This window comes from Squalius cephalus, assembly GCF_949319135.1.
Source record: "Squalius cephalus genome assembly, chromosome: 25".
In the NCBI taxonomy this organism is placed as follows: Eukaryota; Metazoa; Chordata; class Actinopteri; order Cypriniformes; family Leuciscidae; genus Squalius; species Squalius cephalus.
The window spans coordinates 2,458,590-2,482,353 of record NC_137146.1 but is presented as its reverse complement, the minus strand read 5'-3'; the positions used below and the strand labels follow the sequence as shown (position 1 = coordinate 2,482,353).

At 35.7% G+C, this 23,764-nt stretch overlaps 1 protein-coding gene across 2 annotated transcripts in view; it reads left to right on the top strand.

Moving 5' to 3' along the window:
• xylb (xylulokinase homolog (H. influenzae)) overlaps nucleotides 1-22,217 on the top strand; it is a 35,659-nt gene extending 13,442 nt beyond the window's left edge. The window contains exons 15-20 of one of the 2 annotated variants that reach the window (XR_013820125.1): nucleotides 547-643; nucleotides 5,336-5,394; nucleotides 5,522-5,609; nucleotides 11,369-11,463; nucleotides 21,094-21,429; nucleotides 22,099-22,216. Coding sequence is in view for 1 of the 2 variants with exons in the window: in XM_079862494.1 (XP_079718620.1) it covers nucleotides 547-643; nucleotides 5,336-5,394; nucleotides 5,522-5,609; nucleotides 11,369-11,463; nucleotides 21,094-21,150 (396 nt within the window). In the remaining variant the exon portion in view is untranslated. Of the gene's footprint in view, nucleotides 1-546; nucleotides 644-5,335; nucleotides 5,395-5,521; nucleotides 5,610-11,368; nucleotides 11,464-21,093 lie in introns of both variants that reach the window. The other variant, XM_079862494.1, reaches the window with a different exon arrangement.
• The last annotated feature ends 1,547 nt before the right edge of the window (nucleotides 22,218-23,764 follow it).

Sequence of the window (23,764 nt, the reverse complement as noted above, 5' to 3'; positions counted from 1 at the left end):
TAGCATGTATTTATTTAATTATTTATTTATTAATTGCATTGCAGTAATTGCATTGGAATTGGGTTTTTTGTTTAATTGTCTTGAAAATAATAAAATAATATTTTATTTTATTTTAAAAATGTATTAACTATAAATCTAATATATATTTATTATTTCTGTGATTTTGAGGTAAACTATGACCCAGACATGTTCATGAAATTAAGGATTTGTGAATTTTATGGTTCTTGATGTGTTCTAGGTTCTTCTGTTTTTTGGTTTCTGGTTTGTTTTAAGCACCAGAACACAGATTTTCTAAAGAACTAGATAATCATTTCCTGTCTGTAAAACCTTTTCTGTTCTAAGCGGAATCTGTATTTTTCCAGCATGGGTCGGTTAAAGCACAAACCCGGCTCTCATCCTGAGTTTGATTGACAGCTCGTGGTGTCAGTTGAGTTCAGCTCAGTGCTCATCTGTGGGAATGTTGGCGTCAGACTCAAAGAATGCTTTATGGGAGCAGGAACGGTCTCTGGTTACCTGAAGCCCGTCTTTGTGTTCGCTCTTGCACAGGTAGCTGCCTTTGACCGTGAGGTGGAAATCCGAGCCCTGGTTGAAGGACAGTTCTTGGCCAAACGAGTTCATGCCGAAAAGCTGGGCTACAAGATCAGTAAGTGTCTGATCTCCATCTCATGTTCTCGCTGTTGTCTGCTCGTCTTAGAGTGAGTTATCTCTCTCCTGACACTGCAGTGCTGTTTCCTTTGTCAGTCATTAATATTACCTTAGCAACTGCATAGCAAAATGCTAAATCCTACCTATATTACCTTAGCAACTGCATAGCAACACCTTAGCAACCGCATGGCAACATGCTGAAACCACAACAGCAACTGCATAGCAACACCCTATACACTGCATGGCAACATGCTAAATCCTACCTATATTACCTTTCAATTGCACAAGAACATGTTGAAACTGCAGCAGCAACCGCATAGCAACACCTTAGCAACCATATGGCATCGTGGTAAAACCCAGCTATATGTCCTTAGCAACCGCATAGAAACACCCTTGCAACCAGACAGCAAAATGCTAAAACCCACCTGTATTACCTTAGCAACTGCATAGCAACACCCTAGCAACCACAATAAAATGTGTTAAAACTCACCTAACCTTAGCAACTGCATAGCAACACCCTTGCAAACACACAACAATCTGCTAAAACCCACCTATATTACTTTAGCATCTGAATAGCACCCTAGCAACCACATGGCAACGTGCTAAAACCACCTACATTACTTTAGCATCTGCATAGCAACACCCTAGCAACCACATGGCAACGTGCTAAAACCACCTATATTACTTTAGAATCTGCATAGCAACACCCTAGCAACCACATGGCAACGTGCTAAAACCACCTATATTATCTTAGCAACTGCATAGCAACACCCTAGCAACCACATGGCAATGTGCTAAACAAAAACTTTACTAGCTTTTGTTGGAGTTTACACGTGTATTCAGGGTTCTTCTCATTCTTTGCTCTTTTCACTGCTGAATGAGCGTCTACTGTATTTGAGTGTCTCCGCACCCGTGTGCCGTTTGTGCCGGCGTGTCGCTGCGAGCGGCGCTCGTTTCTCGGCCTCTGCTGTGTGGCGGCGAGCGCGGCGCGGGTGATTATATGATGAAGCGAGACTCCGGCTGCCAAGAGCTGCAGAAACAAACACGCTTTAATTAAACTCCCATCAGCCACTGAGCACGGGGAATGTCCTCCTCGCCTGAAAGACATTCCCCTGATTATTGTCTGACCCGCTCACGGCTCACTGTTAGAAGAAGACCAGCGCTCAGGAGCAGAGCTGCACTACGCTAAACTCTTACCTGTCAATCATCATGGCTAATATTCTCTCATGTTTATGCAGATGTGTGTTTGCACATCAATACTAGATAATTAATACCATTTTTAGGTCTCAAGTGTCCCTGACATTATTTTAAAGGATCGTTTTTAAACATATATAAAATAAAATTATTAAACATTATTATGCCATATATTATACCATTCATAAGTTTAAAGCCCGTAAGATTTAAAAAAAAAAAAATTCTAATAATCATACTTTTATACAACAAGGAAGCATTAAATTGACTGGAGTAATGATGCTGAAAATTCAGCTTTGATCACTGGAATAAATGACATTCTCCTATATATTCACATAGAAAACAGATGTTTTACATTTTTTACCGTATTTTTTGTCAAATAAATGCAGCGTTGGTGAGCGGAAGAGATTTTAAACACATTAAATCGTACAGACTCCAAACTTTTTGATAGTGCATATTCTATATAAATAAAATAAATACTCTTCATGGCATCATGCATTTTTTTAACCATTTTAGAATTTAATGTTTTTCCTGCGATCCAGCATAAATATTAGATCAAGGTTTCTGATCACTCATTAGGCGTCATTGATGTGTAAATGTAGATGATCATGTTTTGATGTTTGACTGTCTGACATCAGACACTTCGTGTTTTGAAGTTTAGTCTCAAAAGAATTTACATTTTTATCTCGCTGCATTAAATTACATATTTTGGTAACACTTTACAATAAAGTCTCATTAGTTAACTTCAGTTAATGCATTAACTTACAATAAGCAATAACTTTTTTTCAGCATTAATTTACACTTTTTTAATGCTGGTGAATAAAAATGTTCATGTTAGTACTTAATAATAACAGAAGCAAATTTTAATCTTAATATTACTAAATGTTTAGATTAATATTAACTAAGATTAATACATGCTGTAGAAGTATTGTTCATTGTTAGTTAATTTTAACTAATGTTAAACTATGAAACCTTATTGGAAAATGTTTTTGAACAATAAAACAGAAGATTAAAAAAAAAAGACTATAAATAACAAACAAGAGAGAAAAAAGTGGGAAAAATGCCAATTACTCAATGTAATCTACAGTTTACACGTTCAAAAATACAGAAATGAAGACCTAAAATATAAAGTGCATGCCTTAAATGAATTCTGATATATAGCAGGTATATCCAAATTTTAAATGCATAAAAAATATATAATATTATATTTAAAAAAAATATATAAATTTTTATATTTTTTTTATCTAAGCGCCAGCATCTCTTCCACACACTGTATGTTCTCTCTGATATTTCCAGACCTGAGGGAGTTTCTCAGTTAGTCTTTTATCAGACAGACGCTGCGTGTCGATTTGTGCCGAAGGTGTTTTGACTTTTGCTTTTGCCGCAGGGCGATGGCGTGATGTGAACGCGCTCTCATCCGCAGGTCAGCGGTGTTCTGACCAGGGTTTAACCAGAGTCACGCTGGACACGTCTGTCAATAGTTATTAATAATGCACATGCAGGCTCTGTAGTCAACACTGACATCTCAATGAGCCTGCAGACGCATGGGTGCGTTTCAGTGCATGAAAACACCACATCAGAAGCTCGTTGATTGAGGAACACGGCGCCGGCTCAGGAGATGAGATGCATGCAGAGCGCATTTGCATTACTGATCAATAAATAACCATGTGATTCATTCTGTGTGCGTCCGTGTGATTCGCTCTGTCCTGAATATATATGTGCTTTTGCAATGCATCCCTGTGAGAAGGCATTGATGATGATGAAGATGATGAAGATGGCCACACCCCCTCACAGTTTACTCTGACTCATATGGATGGAGATCTCACTAAATTAGCATATCTCACTAAAATTGCGATTAATCGCATACAAAATAAAAGTTTGTGTTTACTAATATATGTGTGTGTACTGTGTATAATTATTTTGTATATATAAATACACACACATGCATGTATATATTTAAGAAAAATGTTATTTATATATGAAAAATGTATATATTATATAAATATATACAATATATACATGCAAATATTATATATATATATATATATATATATATATATATACACAAACTTTTATTTTGGATGCGATTAATGAGGATATTGATGCTCTGAGGCTGGAATTATTGATTCTGTTGAATATCTGTATTGTATAAAAACTTTTATTCTTTAAAAAATATTTAAAAATGTGTAAGTCTTTCATATAAAAGCTGAATGTAAATTTTAATGATCCGGATGTTAATTATAAATCCAAATGGAAGGCATTCACATTTAAATTATGTTAACTTTATTGCATATTTTAGTTGCATTTCTTTATTGCTTTCAGGGTGTCCACAGATACTTAAAGTTTTAAAATGCCTTAATGTAAAAATAAAGCCGTAATTCGCATTAAAATGTTTTTAATCCACTTTTCAAAGGTGTTAAAAATTAACATTTAGAAATTGTCTCTTGCTTTTTGAAAATGTTAAACCGGTCTAATGCATAAAAGTGAATTAAAACAAAACTATACAGTATTACTGTTATTTGTATCCCCAAATCAAAATGTATTATTATTATTATTATTATTATGGTAATGATGTGCAGGTTTTAAAATTTTATGTAAATATACCCTGGGTTTCTTTCTTTCTTTCTAATGATTGGTGTTATATTCATGTGTAGGAGTAACACAATAGATGCTGATAGAGTTTGGATTATACAGCGAGGTCGTGTGTGTGTGTGTGTGTGTGTGTGTGTGTGTGTGTGTGTGTGTGTGTGTGTGTGTGTGTGTGTGTGTGTGTGTGTGTGTGTGTGTGTGTGTGTGTGTGTGTGTGTCCGTCTTCAGCAGCACCTGTAGATCTGAGCGTGTGTGTGTGTTTCTGCATTTCTCCTCATGCACACACACACGCTCTTAGGAACGAGTCTCATGAATATTTAATGAATGCAAATGAGGCTGATCTTAATCATTCCGTCAGTCTTTTTATGCGGAGGAAATGCAGGAATGCTGGGAAAAAGCCAAACAGAGACTTCTCCAGAAAACACCTGCAGTGTTGTTTGCTTGAGCTTATGAAGAATCACACCGAGATCCACTGCATGTGTTGTTTTATATTTATATTTATATCTCCATCACTTTCTGATTATCAGGTTCATGTTCTCTATAAAGATGCAGTTTGTTGATCTCAGATCTGTTCCTCATGGTACTCAAATTTTACAGGTGCAATAATTTTATGGTTTGGATCTGCAGTGATTTCCCTTTTTATGTGCCATTTTATTGCATAACATTTGTTTATATGCTTTATGCAGGCTGAATTATGCTTTAATTAGCATAACATAATGTTTTATGTCTCATTCAGCCTGTGATGGCAGTGTTAACATGACTGATGTCTGGCATGCTTCACACACACACACACACTCACAGCTCTTCTGTTATGATCTGTCTGTTAATCTAGTTAGTTGTCACAGGCTGTAAGTGTAGATTATGATGATATATAACTATAAATCACTCTCTCTCTCTCTCTCTCCTGTAGTTCAGGGCACTCGAGTGCTGGCCACAGGAGGAGCATCATCTAACAAGGACATTTTACAGGTATTATTTTAGGATCAACACTGATCACATAAATATGAGTGTGTAGTTATAGCGTAATATCCCCGTCACGATGCATCTGATCATTGTGTTAGGACTTGTAATGTTCGTTCATATCTCATCTCCACAGGTTCTGTCTGATGTCTTCAACGCTCCGGTTTACACCATCGACGTGCCGAACTCTGCCTGTCTGGGCGGCGCTTACAGAGCTCTGCACGGTAAACTCAGATTATGCTTATAGTTATCTAATAACACAGATCATTCTGGTCCTGTCGTCTGATTGGTCAATACACAACTATTAACCTTAGTTTACATGTCATCACTAGATCTACTAGTTGAAGGGTGATTTGCCAGATTTGCATTTTATAAGATAATGCCGTTTCAAATGTCTCATTTTTATGTATTTTAATTAATATATGAATATATCAATTAATTAATTATATTAATATACAAGTCATTATCATTAAATGTAATTAACATTTACATTTTTTAAATAACATTCAAGATTTTTTATTTATTTAACATTTTGATTTAAAGTTAGATGTAATATTTACATTTGGACAAAAATAGATGTAAGATTTATAGGTAATAGTTTATTTTTAATTATTTAATGTTATTTTATTTTATATATGCTAGTTGAAGGATGATGATTCACATTTTATAAGATAATGCTGTATTTTAATGTATAAATTATACTATTAATGTATTTAATATAAACGTAATTAATATTTTCATTTAAATGTTAAATATAAATATAAGTTTTCACTCATTTGCATTTGTTTAAATATTTTTTGTATATAATAGAAATAGATTTAGGATTTATATTTATAGGTAATAGGTTTTTTTTATTTTATTATTTTCTTTTATTTATTTTTATTATGTTTTATTATTTTATTTATTTTATTTATAAGTAAGTACTAATGCATGAAAATACTTTATAATATACAGTATATGCATACTATAATAATATAATATACATACTATAAAATATGATAAATTATATAATGTGTAATATATATGATAAATGAGACATTTTTATGTTTTATTAAATATGTATTTAGGTAAATCTGACAAAATTGTTATATTTGACACCCCAGACTGAAGGAACAGAGCGATGCTTCTCTAACTGAGCAGAATATCTGAATCCTATCTGTGTCCTTCAGTTGAGCCTCCACCGTCTCCGTCTCTTTCACGTCCCGCATCGATCTGATCGTACAGAGGAAGCTCGTTTTACTCCACTAATGATGTCTTTTGCTTTTTGAGTGTGTGAGGGCCGAAACTCAGACAGACGCTTCAGTCTGATCATGTTAATATGATGTGATGGAGAGCGCCGTTTAAAAGCCAGTCGCTCTTCAGTGCTTCATTACCAGAATCAAACACACACAGATGAGACTTTAATCTGTCTGGATGATGAAGACTTTCTGCTTCATACTAACAGTCATTAATGACCCTGGGTCATCGCTTTCTTTAATAGACGTTAGACTTTACATGGAGAGAGACTTCCTTCATTGTGAATGCATGGATGTGTGTGAATGCATGATAGTGGATGTGTGTGAATGCATGATAGTGGATGTGTGTGAATGCATGATAGTGGACGTGTGTGAATGCACGATAGTGGATGTGTGTGAATGTATATTAGTGGATGTGTGTGAATGCATGATAGTGGACGTGTGTGAATGCATGATAGTGGATGTGTGTGAATGCACGATAGTGGACGTGTGTGAATGCATGATAGTGGATGTGTGTGAATGCATGATAGTGCATGTGTGTGAATGCATGATAGTGGATGTGTGTGAATGCATGATAGTGGATGTGTGTGAATGCATGATAGTGGATGTGTGTGAATGTATATTAGTGCATGTGTGTGAATGCATGATAGTGGACGTGTGTGAATGCATGATAGTGGACGTGTGTGAATGCACGATAGTGGACGTGTGTGAATGCATGATAGTGGATGTGTGTGAATGCATGATAGTGCATGTGTGTGAATGCATGATAGTGGATGTGTGTGAATGCATGATAGTGGATGTGTGTGAATGCATGATAGTGGATGTGTGTGAATGCATGATAGTGGATGTGTGTGAATGCATGATAGTGGATGTGTGTGAATGCATGATAGTGGATGTGTGTGAATGCATGATAGTGCATGTGTGTGAATGCACGATAGTGGACGTGTGTGAATGCACGATAGTGGACGTGTGTGAATGCACGATAGTGGACGTGTGTGAATGCACGATAGTGGATGTGTGTGAATGCAGGATAGTGGATGTGTGTGAATGCACGATAGTGGATGTGTGTGAATGCATGATAGTGGATGTGTGTGAATGCACGATAGTGGATGTGTGTGAATGCACGATAGTGGATGTGTGTGAATGCACGATAGTGGATGTGTGTGAATGCACGATAGTGGATGTGTGTGAATGCATGATAGTGGATGTGTGTGTGTGAATGCATGATAGTGGATGTGTGTGAATGCATGATAGTGCATGTGTGTGAATGCATGATAGTGGATGTGTGTGAATGCATGATAGTGCATGTGTGTGAATGCATGATAGTGGATGTGTGTGAATGCATGATAGTGGATGTGTGTGAATGCATGATAGTGGATGTGTGTGAATGCACGATAGTGGATGTGTGTGAATGCACGATAGTGGATGTGTGTGAATGCACGATAGTGGATGTGTGTGAATGCACGATAGTGGATGTGTGTGAATGCACGATAGTGGATGTGTGTGAATGCACGATAGTGGATGTGTGTGAATGCACGATAGTGGATGTGTGTGAATGCACGATAGTGGACGTGTGTGAATGCATGATAGTGGATGTGTGTGTATGCACGATAGTGGACGTGTGTGAATGCACGATAGTGGATGTGTGTGAATGCATGATAGTGGATGTGTGTGAATGCATGATAGTGGATGTGTGTGAATGCACGATAGTGGATGTGTGTGAATGCATGATAGTGGATGTGTGTGAATGCATGATATTTTTATTCAGTCTTTACAGAAGTAAAATGTGTTGTGAACAGTCATAAAAGGTCTGATCAGATCTGAAGTGCTGTTGCTTTTCCTCTCAGACAAACGTTTGCCTGCAGTGTGAAACATAAGAACCTTTTTATCAGGATAAGAGAGATTGAGTTCATGACGGATGTGTTCTGAATCAGTTTCCCAAACTCTGTTAGATTATGATCCATTAGACGGATTAATCAAGAGTTCAATCATGCGTTCTTGTGGTGAGTCAGTAAAGAAACGAAGCCTGGAGCGTTGAACCCGTTGATCTGTGGTAACTGAAGGCCTTTAGTTAGCGCTGGTCTTCTGACTCCAGTCAACGCTCGCTCACGTCAACACAAGTCCATTTTCATTCCGTCTGCCGCTGGATTTAATCGCCTGTCATGATTTATTGTGTTTGCTGCTGGCTGTTAGAGTCGCTGCAGTGAGAACAGTGTTTCTGCTGCGTTTGCTGGAACTGAACATGCTGGAGAATAAACCAGCGAGTGTGTAACACCTGCAGAGAGACATTAGCATTGCCATTAGTATGATTGGCATAATATTAATATGATTAATATACACAACCTGCATGCTGCAATCCTTACAAATGAGCCAGTCACGTGAGCTATTTATTTATATTTATTTGCCTTTATTTATTTATTAAACCATTTGTGTTTAAATGCATTTCATTTTATTTGGTTAAATGCACTGAAAATTGATTTGTTCAAATGCATTTGAATTTTATTTATTTATTGTTGCATTTATTTGGTTAAATGCATTGAAAATGTAATTGGTTTTAAATGCATTTTAAATTTAAGTTTGTTTGGATAAATGCATTTATCTATTCTTTTTTTTTTTTGCGTATTATAATAATATAATTCAAATAATTTTATTATAATAATTGTATTTATTTAATTTTATTACAATTACATAATTTAAATCCATTTTATTTTAATTACGTAATTTTATATAATATTTAAAATAATATAATCAAAAAAATAAAAGTTTCAAAGTGCATAATATTGTTATATTGTTGTATTCACATGATTGTGTGTTTGAAGCTTAATCACTTTTTTCAAGTCTTGTCTGTCAAGATAAAGTGTCTGAAATCGGACATATGAAACTCAGATGTAATCTGGTGTGTATTGAGCATGGAGTGTACCGTACGTACAGCGTCTCAGATGATGACGCAACGACTGCGAGCCGAAAGAAACTGTGTTAGTTGCTGTAAAGCCTCATTAGTCTTTCACACGAGATGAAGCAACTTCTGAGAAACCGTTACACACTGTGGCATCTTTAACACACTGACCGTGTGTGTGTGTGTGTGTGTGTGTGAGTTCAGGCATATTATGCCGATAGATCCGTCCACTCCTGCGAAAGGTCAGTGATGCGATGCTTTGTAAGATGTGCTGGTCCTTATTTTGAGTCTGTTTGCTTTTGTTTATGATTTAATAAGCAACTCTTGCCTCTAATATCACATGACATCATATGGACGCCCGTCTCCTGGATACGGTTCACTGCATCCTCTCGTAAGCAAATCACTCGGCTCAATAATCCTTTCAAATGAAGTCGCGGTATCAGGCCTTCATGGCTCCTTCATTATTCTGCTCTTCTCAGTGCCATAATGCCTGTGATTCACTGCAGTTTGAGCATTGTGTCGTGAGGACGTCAGATGAATATCACTGTGGGTCTGAAAGTTGTTGATTATCATCACACCCAAGAAAATTAATAAAAAATAATGTGCGACAGACCTTTTCATGTTTGATTTGGACAACATGTCATGAAACCACACATTTTTGATTTCAGATATAAAGTGCTTTTTCTTTTATATCAATCAAGTTTCCCAATGGAAAAAGTAGCGGCGATTAATTATATGAAACGACTGGAAAATTATGGTTTTCTCCAGGCAACATGAAAACTTGAGAACGTGCTTTTGTGATATTTACAAATGAACTGGTAATAGAAGTGAAATATAGATTGCTAACTTCATGAACACTTCTTTGTATGAATTTAGAGGGTGAATTTAGATCAACTTTAGATGGGGATTATTGTTAAAAGCTCTAAAAAAGCTCTTTAAAAGTTGTCTGCGTATTTATTTATTTCAATTTTTTTTTTTTTCTGATTGCTCTATTTCATAAAATGAAATTTTGATCATGATTTATGGTTAAAATCTATAAAATAAGGATAAAAAACACCATAAAAGTTTATTTATTTATTTAAATTATTGTATTAGTCTGATCTGTTCTATTCCTTAAAATTAAAATTAGATTGTGATTTATAGTTAAAATCTCTAAAAAGGACAAAAAGCCAAGTTTATTAGTTAGTTTTTTCTGAGTTGCTCTATTCCTTATTGTGATTTATAGTTAAAATCTCTAAAATAAGGATAAAAAACACCATAAAAGTTGTATATATTTAGTTTTTGTCTGAGCTGCTCTATTCCATAAAATGAATGAAATTGGATTGTGATTTATACTATTCCATTAAACTCTTTATGAAACACACACAAACACAGTATTTTAAATATGGCCCAGTGTGATCCTGTCATTCACTCCTCAGTGTCTGATGGTGTGTGTTCAGTGATGGTGTGTGTTCAGTGACGCTGTGTGTTCAGTGACGCTGTGTGTTCAGTGATGGTGTGTGTTCAGTGATGGTGTGTGTTCAGTGACGCTGTGTGTTCAGTGATGGTGTGTGTTCAGTGATGGTGTGTGTTCAGTGATGGTGTGTGTTCAGTGATGGAGTGTGTTCAGTGATGGTGTGTTTTCAGTGACGGTGTGTGTTCAGTGATGGTGTGTGTTCAGTGATGGTGTGTGTTCAGTGACGCTGTGTGTTCAGTGATGGAGTGTGTTCAGTGATGGTGTGTGTTCAGTGATGGTGTGTGTTCAGTGACGCTGTGTGTTCAGTGATGGAGTGTGTTCAGTGATGGAGTGTGTTCAGTGATGGTGTGTGTTCAGTGATGGAGTGTGTTCAGTGACGGTGACTGTGTTCCTCAGGCCTGATGGCAGAAACAGGACAATCGTTCTCCGAGACGACCCGAAGCGCTCCGGATCCACAGCTGGCCGTGAGACCCAAACCAGGAGCTCTCGAGGTACAAACACACACACACACACTTCACAGTCTTTCTTTTCAGGAGTATTCACACTGTGCTGTGTCATTACAGCAGCATTTTCATCGCTTTCAGAATCGTTTGATTCTGTGAAGTCATCTGTGAACTGATTCATATACAGTGAGGAAAATAAGTATTTGAACACCCTGCTATTTTGCAAGTTCTCCCACTTGGAAATCATGGAGGGGTCTGAAATTGTCATCGTAGGTGCATGTCCACTGTGAGAGACATAATCTAAAAAAAAAAATCCAGAAATCACAATGTATGATTTTTTAACTATTTATTTGTATGATCTGCAAATAAGTATTTGAACACCTGAGAAAATCAATGTTAATATTTGGTACAGTAGCCTTTGTTTGCAATTACAGAGGTCAAACGTTTCCTGTAGTTTTTCACCAGGTTTGCACACACTGCAGGAGGGATTTTGGCCCACTCCTCCACACAGATCTTCTCTAGATCAGTCAGGTTTCTGGGCTGTCGCTGAGAAACACGGAGTTTGAGCTCCCTCCAAAGATTCTCTATTGGGTTTAGGTCTGGAGACTGGCTAGGCCACGCCAGAACCTTGATATGCTTCTTACAGAGCCACTCCTTGGTTATCCTGGCTGTGTGCTTCGGGTCATTGTCATGTTGGAAGACCCAGCCTCGACCCATCTTCAATGCTCTAACTGAGGGAAGGAGGTTGTTCCCCAAAATCTCGCAATACATGGCCCCGGTCATCCTCTCCTTAATACAGTGCAGTCGCCCTGTCCCATGTGCAGAAAAACACCCCCAAAGCATGATGCTACCACCCCCATGCTTCACAGTAGGGATGGTGTTCTTGGGATGGTACTCATCATTCTTCTTCCTCCAAACACGTTTAGTGGAATTATGACCAAAAAGTTCTATTTTGGTCTCATCTGACCACATGACTTTCTCCCATGACTCCTCTGGATCATCCAAATGGTCATTGGCAAACTTAAGACGGGCCTTGACATGTGCTGGTTTAAGCAGGGGAACCTTCCGTGCCATGCATGATTTCAAACCATGACGTCTTAGTGTATTACCAACAGTAACCTTGGAAACGGTGGTCCCAGCTCTTTTCAGGTCATTGACCAGCTCCTCCCGTGTAGTTCTGGGCTGATTTCTCACCTTTCTTAGGATCATTGAGACCCCACGAGGTGAGATCTTGCATGGAGCCCCAGTCCGAGGGAGATTGACAGTCATGTTTAGCTTCTTCCATTTTCTAATGATTGCTCCAACAGTGGACCTTTTTTCACCAAGCTGCTTGGCAATTTCCCCGTAGCCCTTTCCAGCCTTGTGGAGGTGTACAATTTTGTCTCTAGTGTCTTTGGACAGCTCTTTGGTCTTGGCCATGTTAGTAGTTGGATTTTTACTGATTGTATGGGGTGGACAGGTGTCGTTATGCAGCTAACGACCTCAAACAGGTGCATCTAATCTAGGATAATAAATGGAGTGGAGGTGGACATTTTAAAGGCAGACTAACAGGTCTTTGAGGGTCAGAATTCTAGCTGATAGACAGGTGTTCAAAAACTTATTTGCAGATCATACAAATAAATAGTTAAAAAATCATATATTGTGATTTCTGGATTTTTTTTTTAGATTATGTCTCTCACAGTGGACATGCACCTACGATGACAATTTCAGACCCCTCCATGATTTCCAAGTGGGAGAACTTGCAAAATAGCAGGGTGTTCAAATACTTATTTTCCTCACTGTATAAAGCAGTGAAAGATGTGAATTCTTAGGTTTTTAACATATATTAGCTGGAAAATATGCAGCTTTACGGTAACTCCATCACTGCATGTCCGCTTTTTACAGCAAAATAGAGTTTATGAATTGATAGTTGATAAATTCATGAACATTTTTGTGGTTTATCGTGATTTATTTATGATTCATGGCTCTTTCTAACTAAAGACTATCACAAAACAGTCTCAATTTTGACTAAATCTCACACTGATGATGTTATTGCACATGTTCAAGGTAAATGAATCGCTTAGTTTTTCTGTGATGTAGAAAAACTGTAATGTTTACTAGAACAGGTTCTCCTGCTGTAATGTTGATTATTTTCCTCATATTCTCCATTGTTGCGGCTCCTCTCTTCCCAGTCTGTCAGTAACGCTCTGTTTACTTCCTGTCTCTATGAAGCCCCTCCTTCTGAAAAGCACACTGTGCTCTGATTGGTCGGCTGGAGCAGTGTGTTGTGATTGGTCGAGTGCTTCGAGTGTGTTTGGGAAATGTCCCGCCCCTTTCCATAACCGCCAGTTTAACACACTACTAACTAACTCAACCAGGCCCCGCCCCTTTATTCTGCGCATGAATTATTATAATGAGGAATATTGTGACGTGTTCCCGGAAGAAACTCAAGACTACAATGGAGGCGTTTCAGGAGTTCAGGAACACTGACACTGATATAGAGAAGAACTTCATGCTCAAACAGCAGCCTCTTTAAATCCACATATATAATGTAGTAACAGTGTCTCTTTATTGTTGAGTCCTGACAAGAACTATCTGCTGTTATTAGCGAAACTGGAGTCACTGTGACCTCTTCACGCTGTGTTTTTACCCGCTGAACTCTGCGTCATGAGTCACTGCGTCTTCATTAAACGCTTCTTCTCGTTTAGAGAGACGGGTTGTGTAGGAAATGACATGCTCTCCTCTGTGCTCGTTCAGCAGGGTCAGTCCGGGACGAGCCGAACAACGCTGACTTTAGATAAGGACTCTTTCATTGAGCACTGGATCTTATAAAGCTTTACAAACACTATTAGACTTCATGAACCCGCAGGAGGAAAATAATAAAGCTCTCATACTTAACAGAAAATATAAGACTGATGCATCAATGACGTGTTAACATGATCCTGAACAACAGAAGTCAAGAGAACTGAATCCACCCTAATATAATCTTTAACGCTTTATATATATATATATATACAGTACCAGTCAAAAGTTTGGAAACATTACTATTTTTAATGTTTTTGAAAGAAGTCTCTTATGCTCATCAAGCCTGCAGTTAAAAAAAAACAAAAAACAGTAATATTATGAAATATTATTACAATTTAAAATAATGGTTCTCTTTTTTTAATATATTTTTAAAATGTAATTTATTTTTGTGATGCAAAGCTGAATTTTCATCAGAAAGTACTCCAGTCTTTGGTGTCTTATGATCCTTTTATGTTTCCAAACTTTTGACTGGTACTGTATATATATGTATGTGTGTGTGTGTGTGTGTGTGTGTGTGTGTGTGTGTGTGTGTGTTTCCTCATTACTGTATATTATGCTAACCCATATGTGGATTCAGAAGTCGTTATGCAAATTGCCTCATTTCTCAAAATTCAACATCACGCACATGCACACTATCGGTCATTTCTTTATATTTATTTTTGCAGAAACTGTTTGTTTATTTAATTATTTAATCATTAATTTATTGCATTTTAATTTATTTCTTGAATGCATTTGAATTTTATTAAAGTAATTTGTTGAAATACATTTAAGTTTATTTAAATATTTATTGCATTTAAATGTATTTATTTAATTTAACTGAAAATGTAATTTATTAAATGCATTTAAACGTATGCATTTATTTTAAATTGCTTATTATAATTATATTTAAATAATTTTATTATAATTATATTATTCAAGTAATTTTATTATAAGTATATTATTTAAATAATTATGTTTGAATTAGTTTTTCTATTTAATAATAGAGGAAGGGGAGGAAGTTTTGAGTTCTGGAAGTTAGAATATGTTGCAAAGTACAGTGAAACTTTTTATGAAAATTTCCATACATTTCACTTTGTTTCTGGATATTATTATGTCAAAGTACAAGTATGATTTGTTATTATGAACCAATTATATTATATTTTGTTTTTTGGTGGTCCGGTTTACTTGTCAGAAGCGTTTTAACTTCCTTCCCGATTACAGCTAAGATTGACGGCTCTATTTAGCAAAAGGCAAATTGAACAAAAATTTCCCATCATGCTCTGTGAATGAGGTGACAGGCTTAAACCTCATTACTATGCATGAGTTTGGCTTTGACAGCTCAACAGGAAACATTACGATCTGTTTTTCTTTCTGAATGCTGTTGCTGAAGGTTGAATATGAGTATTAGAGATCAGACATTCTTTTGCAGAACACAAAAGGAGATGTTAAGCAGAATGTGAATAAAATCATCTATATGTGAGCTGTGTGTTATATTGCACGAGTAAAAGCACACTGAAACTGAAGCCGTTGTCCAGTGAAAGCCTTGGACTTCAGAAGACTAGCAGTAAAGTTCGAGAGAGTCGTGCTGTTCTGTTCTGGTGGAGCTCGACACCACTGAAATAAAGTCATATTAAGTGAGTAAGTGATGACAGAATTGTCATTTTCAGATAAATTACTCTGTTAACGTCTTTGACATATTAATATCCTGAAACAAAGTGAAATATATTTAAATTTCCATAAAAAGTTCATTTTACTATGCAACATATTCCATAACTTCCAAAACGTTTTTAGTCACTTTTGCATGTGAAATGTATGGAAGCCCTTTTCCGCCACATTAAAAAAACATGCTTTGGTAAATCATAATTATGACACAAAAATCATAATTATCATAAATATGTGATTAAAACTTGGCATTATGGCATACTGAGACATGATTAGGTGATAAAAAGTCAAAATTATGAATTTTCAACTTTTCTCATAATTGACTCATGTCTCATATTTTACTTTTACAGTAGTATGTCATTATGATTTAGTTCATGTTATTTATGTTTAAATGTATGTTCATTTTGACTTTATCGCATAAATATGACTGTCATAATTTGGACTTATTGTAAATCATAATTCTGAAATAAAAAGTCACAGTAAAATTTATGCCACAGAAAAATTGTGAAAATAATTACATAAAAAGTAAAAAAAAAAAAAAAAAAATGCCTTAATTTATCTTTTCTCTTTTTTTTAAACTTTTTTCTATTTACTTTTTGTCATAAATTATGACTTAGTTTGTCATAATTTCCACTTTTATCTTAATTATGACTTAGCATGTCATAATTTTGACTTATATTAAGAGTTGAACTTATATTAAAAAGTTGAAAGTGTGTATAAAAAGTAAAAATTATGACATAAAAAGTTTTTAAAAAAGCCTTAATTTAACTTTTCTCATAATTGACTTTTAATCTCATAATTTACTTTTTGTCATAAATTGTCATAATTTTCACTTTTTATTGTAATTATGACTACGTATGTTCTATTTTTGACATTTGTCAAAAAATATTGTCACTTTTTATCTCATAGTTATGACTTGTCATGTCATGAATTTGTATTTGTATTTATGACTTAATATGTCATAATTTTGATTAGCCAATATATGCCTTTTTATGGGTCGTTTACACAACACTGTTTTCATTGAAAAACGGAAAACATTTGATGCATTTTAGCCGTTCATTTACATGACAACTGCGTTTTGAAAATGGGTTTCAAAGGGCAAGTTTTTGAAAACTATAATCTACAAACATGCAAATTTATGAAAACGGTGACGTCATGCACACGTAGTTTCTTTACAAAGTGACATCGCCATCTACTGGCCTGATAGCAGAATACAGCGATTTCAGTCGTTTCCGTGGATCCGTGTGAACGGGGAGCGTTTTAAAAACTTTACCCTTTCTAACACATCGCTGTCATGTAAACACCCTTCATCTCCTAATAATGAATTCACCAAAGCATATTTTCCCTGTGACTGAAATGGCTTCCACTGAATGTGTGGTGTAGCTCGAGGAACATGAATTACAGATATGCTTTTGATTATATTAGCATGTGTCATGCTCAGGGCTCTGGATTATTATAACCGTAATAACTCGCTCTGACCTGAAGCGCCTACATCAACTTCATATTCAAATCAAATGGGCCTTGATTATATCTCCAATATCGCTTATGTATCTCATTCCTTAAGAAGAGCTAGAGTTGTGTCTCTTTGTTTTCTTTTTTCTTTTTCACACTTCAGTAAATGCTACTAATGGTTGGATTACTTTTTTAAGTCAACATGAAATGACATTGACAACCAATTATTTTCCTAAGCCGAATATTTGCAGGAAAATAGGGCAGAATATGAAAGATTGGAAGTGTAAAAATACAGCAGTTAACAAATACAACTTTATTAGTGAATGTTGAAATGAACTAAGTAAGATTATCACATAGCCTACTTTAGTTTTGTTCATTTTAGTGCAGTTAATTAAAGTTAACCTCAGTGTAAAGTGTTACCCATTAACCAATAATTCATAAAAACAACTGAAGTGACATCAGCCAAAATGCAAAATTGTTTCAGAGATTTTGATGAAAGATTATGAGGAAACATTTTTTTTAGAATAATGAGACTGACGAATCATGTACTGAAAGACCAGGAACATGACTTAATTACAAGTTAATGTTGATTTCATGTTGACTTTAAAGGGCTGGTTGATTATGATTTGACTTTTCTAGCTTTAGTTAGTGTGTAATGTTGCTGTTTGAGCATAAACAACATCTGCAAAGTTACGACACAGTTCAAAGCAAAGGGAGATATTTGCTTTTAAAGAAATCGCTTTTTAAGGACTACAACAAACGGCTGGTAGAGACTACACCACATTCCTCCCGGGTTAGTGACATCACCAACCCTAGAATTTACATAAACCCCGCCCCCTGAACACAATTTATAGATTATTATGACAGAATATGCTAATCAGTGACTAGAAGATAACTACAAATCAGCTTCATAAATTCATCAACTAACCATTCAGAAATGTCCTGTTGCTTCTACATGTTGTCACTTCTTCTCGAGTCTCTCCATCATTGTCTGACTCCGGTTTGAACATAAAAGGCTAAAAGTTTAGAAATTTTCAGTGCATGTGTGTGTGAGCACACAAGCTGTTGAAGCTCCGCCCCCTGTGCCGGGAGCAGCAGCTCATTTGCATTTAAAGGGACAGACACAAAACGGTGCGTTTTTGCTCACCCTCAAAAAGTGACGACTTTAACATGCTATATAAAAATATCTGTGGGGTATTTTGAGCTCAAACTTCACACACACACTCTGGGGACATCAGAGACTTATTTTACATCTTGTGAAAAGGGCATTATACCAGCACTTTAATGACCTTTAGTGTCATTTCAATGTGATATTTATCATTTTATTCAGGTGAATTATTGTGAAAATCTTGCAGTAACTTGCTTTTCTTTAAAAGCAGAAATTGCTGTATTTTTATTATTATTATTTTTCTTCCCCACACGTCCTTTTGTTCAGTTCCTCGTGTTTTTAAGTGCATCTCTGATAGTTTGTGCTGTATCTCTTCAAACTCCGGTGGGGTCGTGTCAGTTCTGATCGGTGGGAAACATCAGATCGGCAGAGAGGAATCAATTATTACCGTTGTGTGTGTGTGTGTGTGTGTGTGTGTGTGTGTGTGTGTGTGTGTGTGTGTGTGTGTGTGTGTGTGTGTGTGACAGTAAACAGATGAAGTCATTCTGCTTGCGAGGCTCATACGGGGAAATGATTGCTTTGAACAATAATGTGTTTAAAAAAAGAAACGTGTGCCGTTACATTTACTTGTTTTTCAAAAAACTGCTTTTATTTTGTGATTATTTTGATTCCTCTCTGTGTAAAGCACTTTGAATTGCCATAGTGGATGAAATGTGCTATATAAATAAACTAGCCTTGCCTTGCCCTGTTAAAGTGCGAGACATAGACGGATGATTCCTGAGTCTGTCAACAGAATTGATTCACGAGATCAAATTTTTAGATCTAGAGTTTTTAGTCCTGATTATTAGATCATATGATGCTCATCACAATTAACGTTCAAAAGTTTTAATGCTTCTTCTTGCTCACTGATGCTGCATTTAATTAATAAAAAAAATTAAAATATTTGTACACTTTAAAATAGCTGTTTTTACGTGAATATATAGTAAAGTGTAATTTATTCCTGTGATCAAAGCTGAATTTTCAGCATCATTACTCCAGTCTTCAGTGTCACATGATCCTTCACAAATCACTCTAATATGATGATTTGATGATCAAGAAACATTTATGATTATTATCAGTGTTGAAAACCGTGTGGAAACTGATACATTTATTCAGGATTCTTTGATGAATAGAAAGTTCAAAAGAACAGCATTTAATTAAAATAGAATCTTTTGAAACATAATAAATGTCTTTACTGTCACCTTTCTGAATAAAAGTAAATCTTACTGACCCTTATTGAAGTGCTGAAAGAAAACAAATACAAATATATAAAGTGCTGAAAGAAAACTCCCGTTGTTTATTAAGATGAGGTGTGTTACAGAAGCGCTGATTCTGCTGGAACCGGTTTTGCTGACTCAGTAATATTGTCTGTTCTTGAACTGTGATGGCCTGTTCTCCTCATCCTCAGTTGCGTCACACTGTCGTGTTAATGCTGTTGACATGTTACACACACTCCTGCCCGCACACAAAATCAATGGATCATGTCAAGGGCCGGAAAGCAATTTTCCGAGGGAGAAAACATGATGGAGACGGTCTAACAAACCCTTCCTGAGCGCACGACACGACCAGTCCTCTTCACCATCATCTGGTGGACTCATAAATCCTGATGATCATTTTATTTCCAGTCGTTGTACTTGTCCAGTATTGATCCAGACACACTTCAGTGGGATATGAAGTCAGCTGGATCCCTGTGTAGTGAAGTGTCTGCGGCGCCCTACATAGACAGCACTGCAGGCGTCACGCTGGTGAATGTGACAGAAGAGAAAAGCTGATTATAAATCAGTTTGTGTTTGATTCAATGCCAAAAAAGTGTCAATAATATTATTATTAAATAATATTAAATAATAATATATATAATGTTATATAATATTAAAAATAATAATAGAAATAATTAAACATAAATACAATAATAATTATTATTAGTATCATTATAAAATAATTATAGTAATAATCATTAAGGTTAAATACAATAATAACTATAAAAAATTAATGATAAATAATCATGAATATGATAAATATACATATAATTATTAAAAATGATATATATATATATAATTATAAATGTTTCAACTTAAATATAATAAAAATTATAAAAAGTACAATAACAAATAATCATTAAGCATAAATATAATAATTATGCTAATAATAAGAAAAAGATCAAGAATAACTAATATTCATTCAACTTAAATACAATGATAATTGTAAAAACATTTATAATAAATAACCATAAAACATAATAATAATTTAAAATAATTATAATTATTATTATTATAATAAATAATAATCAAACATGCATTTATTATTGCTATTATTATTAACCATATTATTAACCAATTTAATTATTTATTGATCATTGGTGTTTTTATCATATTGCTTATATTGCTCAACGAGATATTAGCATATGGTTGTAATAAACTCCTCAAGGAAAACTGAAGATGCCGTATCAAATCCAATACAGAACAAAACCTGATTATATGTGTATGATTTAGATATCACAGAAATATGATCTGGATGTGGACGTCATCATCTCAACCTCAGAGAGAGAGAGCAAAACACTAATGCATTAATCTTTAGTGTTATCCAGAGGTCAGATGCTGAAGCTCTGGATGGTGTGTGTTGAGTGTGTGTGTGACGTGTGTTTTCTGTGTTTGCAGGTTTACGCGCCGCTGCTGCTCAGATACACTGCGCTGGAAGATCAACTTCTGCTGTGAACTCAGAAACACACACTTTTATTAATACACCACATCTACAATACAGTTGATTATACAACTATTCAGATATTATTTAGCATTATGCATAGTTGCATAATAAATGAAGGATGCCAGACTATTAAAATAATAAATTGCAATGACAATTTTTTGTAGTAATGCATTAACACTTTAACTACAAATTAAAACATTTAACCGACTGTGTAAAATAAATGGCTTTAACAACATTGAAAGGTTTGAAATCACGAGAACCGCTTTATTTCTGTAGCGCTATTCAATACAGTGTTTCAGAGCCGCTTCACAGTAATAAACAGGACAATAACAGTTTCATAAGTGATGAATTTTGCAACACTACCTCAGTTTCAGACAATAGTGTCATTATTCTGCTCAACTCAGTTCAAACTTCATCAATTATGCAACGAGTTCAGTTCAGTTACAAGCAGCTCGACTATGGAAGACGTGATTTTCCATATTCCTTAAAGGAACACTCCACCGTTTTTTTAAATAGGGCTTATTCACCTTCTTTCCTACATTTAGATAGGTGGGCAAATGCATTTTTGTCTCATTGCATGCATTGTTTCAGTTTAGCGCTAGCTTAGCTTAGCACAATGAATGGAATCCTTTGTTGCCAGCTAGCATGTCATGAGTAAAAGTGAAGTGAAAAGTGAGAGTTGCCTAGGAAATCACCTAGTGTTAATCTGCATCGCTATTTGTACTTGTTGTGAATACGCAGGCCACAAGAAGTAATTAGGTGGTTTTTTTTATTTTTTTTATCACTTTTACTCAGGACATGCTAGCTGGCAACAAAGGATTCCATTCATTGTGCTAAGCTAAGCTAGCGCCGACCCTGTCAAACTAAAACAATGCATGCAATGAGACAAAAATGCATTTGCCCACCTATCTAAATGTAGGAAAGACGGTGAATAAACCCTATTTCAAAAAACGGTGGAGTGTTCCTTTAATAAACCTTCATTCTGGCGATAAACGTGTGAATCATGTGATCAGACCACATGTTCATGAGCTTCTGTAAAGAGACTTGATGTTATAATAAAAACTGTTTGAGGATGTTCACGTGTGTTTGGCTGGATTTATCTCTGCGAGAACAAGGAACTCAAAGACCAGAAGATGTTATTATGGTGAACTTTGCACATGTTAATGTCATTTTCTTCCAGTTTTGTGGTTATCTTGATCATGTGATCTGGTGGGAATAGCTTATCCTGGTTCAGTAGATCATAGAGTCTCATATTGAACACATTAAATATGAAATTGTGATAGCCTTTTATTCCCTATTGTTCCGTATATCCGAGTGAAACGCTTCTGGACGAGAACAGATGTGGGCGGGGCTTGATTATGGCTGTGGGGAATTGATTGGATGGTTGTGGTTTGCTATTGGCTGATCTAATGTGAGTGACAGGTTCTAGCCCCGCCCCCGCTCAGAGAAGAGAAGAGATGAAGTTATTCTGATTCAAGATTACCAGAAACGTGATTAAAAATAATAATAATAATAATAATGATGTGCAATGCATGGATAAATCATTTAGGAAAAAACACTGCAATATTCCAGTTTGATTTCATGGTGACTTTAATGTTGATTCGTGCTCCTTCTGGACTTTTGAAGCTCCAGATGATCATACTGTATGATGTCTGTGGATTTAACAAATGAAAAATGTGTAATATTTATATTTCCACAATCAGTGAATCTTTTCCTTGTGAATTAGGAGTTGAGTGAGCGTGACAGAGTTTGTGGAGACTGTGGTTTTGACACGTCTCGTACACTGGCGTATATTCATGTAAAACAACACGAGCTGCAACCGCACCAACAAAGATGCTGAACTTCAAAGATGCAGAGCGATAGTGACGAATGCATCCGTGAAGATCTGATCAAACGCTTCCACACTGAGACACTCAACGACACACACACACACACACACTGTCAGATGAACCGGAGTCCTCAAATCAACAGCCATGTACTTCTGTTTCTGCCTTTCATCTGCATGTGTGCATTAAGAAGATCCTCAGCTCACTGCCAACATTCTCTCAGTGTTAGGAACAAACGTTCTTCCAGGAACATTAAATCTCTGGTCTTTATAATACTCTCAAAACCTTAGCGCAAAAACATGATTTATTTATACATCATTCATGGAACTATTTAGTTGGATGTTCATTTAAAGTCCTCCTGTAGTCAATCATTTTATCCCTTAAATCTCACCTTTGATCCCCAAAATGACATATTTAAAAAAATCCTTCATGCCTTAAAATATCTTGACTGTAACTCGACACCCTCGCCTCATTAAGTATGCGCGGTTCTATGAATATGCAAATGAGCCCCGCCTCCACTCACTCCCTCAGCTCAGAGATCCACTGGTTGACGATCACACGTTGATCTGATTGGTTATGAGGTAGATTGTGACGTCAGAAACACCAGCGATTTCAAAGCGTGTTTTTGAGACTGTCTTTGGTTCACTGCAGTTTTAAGGAGGAAATACTCAGCAATGGTGTCGACTTATGAATTTACACATGCTTTGTCTTAAAGCAGATTAAAAACACCACATAGACACATAAACAACATTAAAAGCTGGATTTACACCACAGGGGGACTTTAATGTTTTTAAATGTT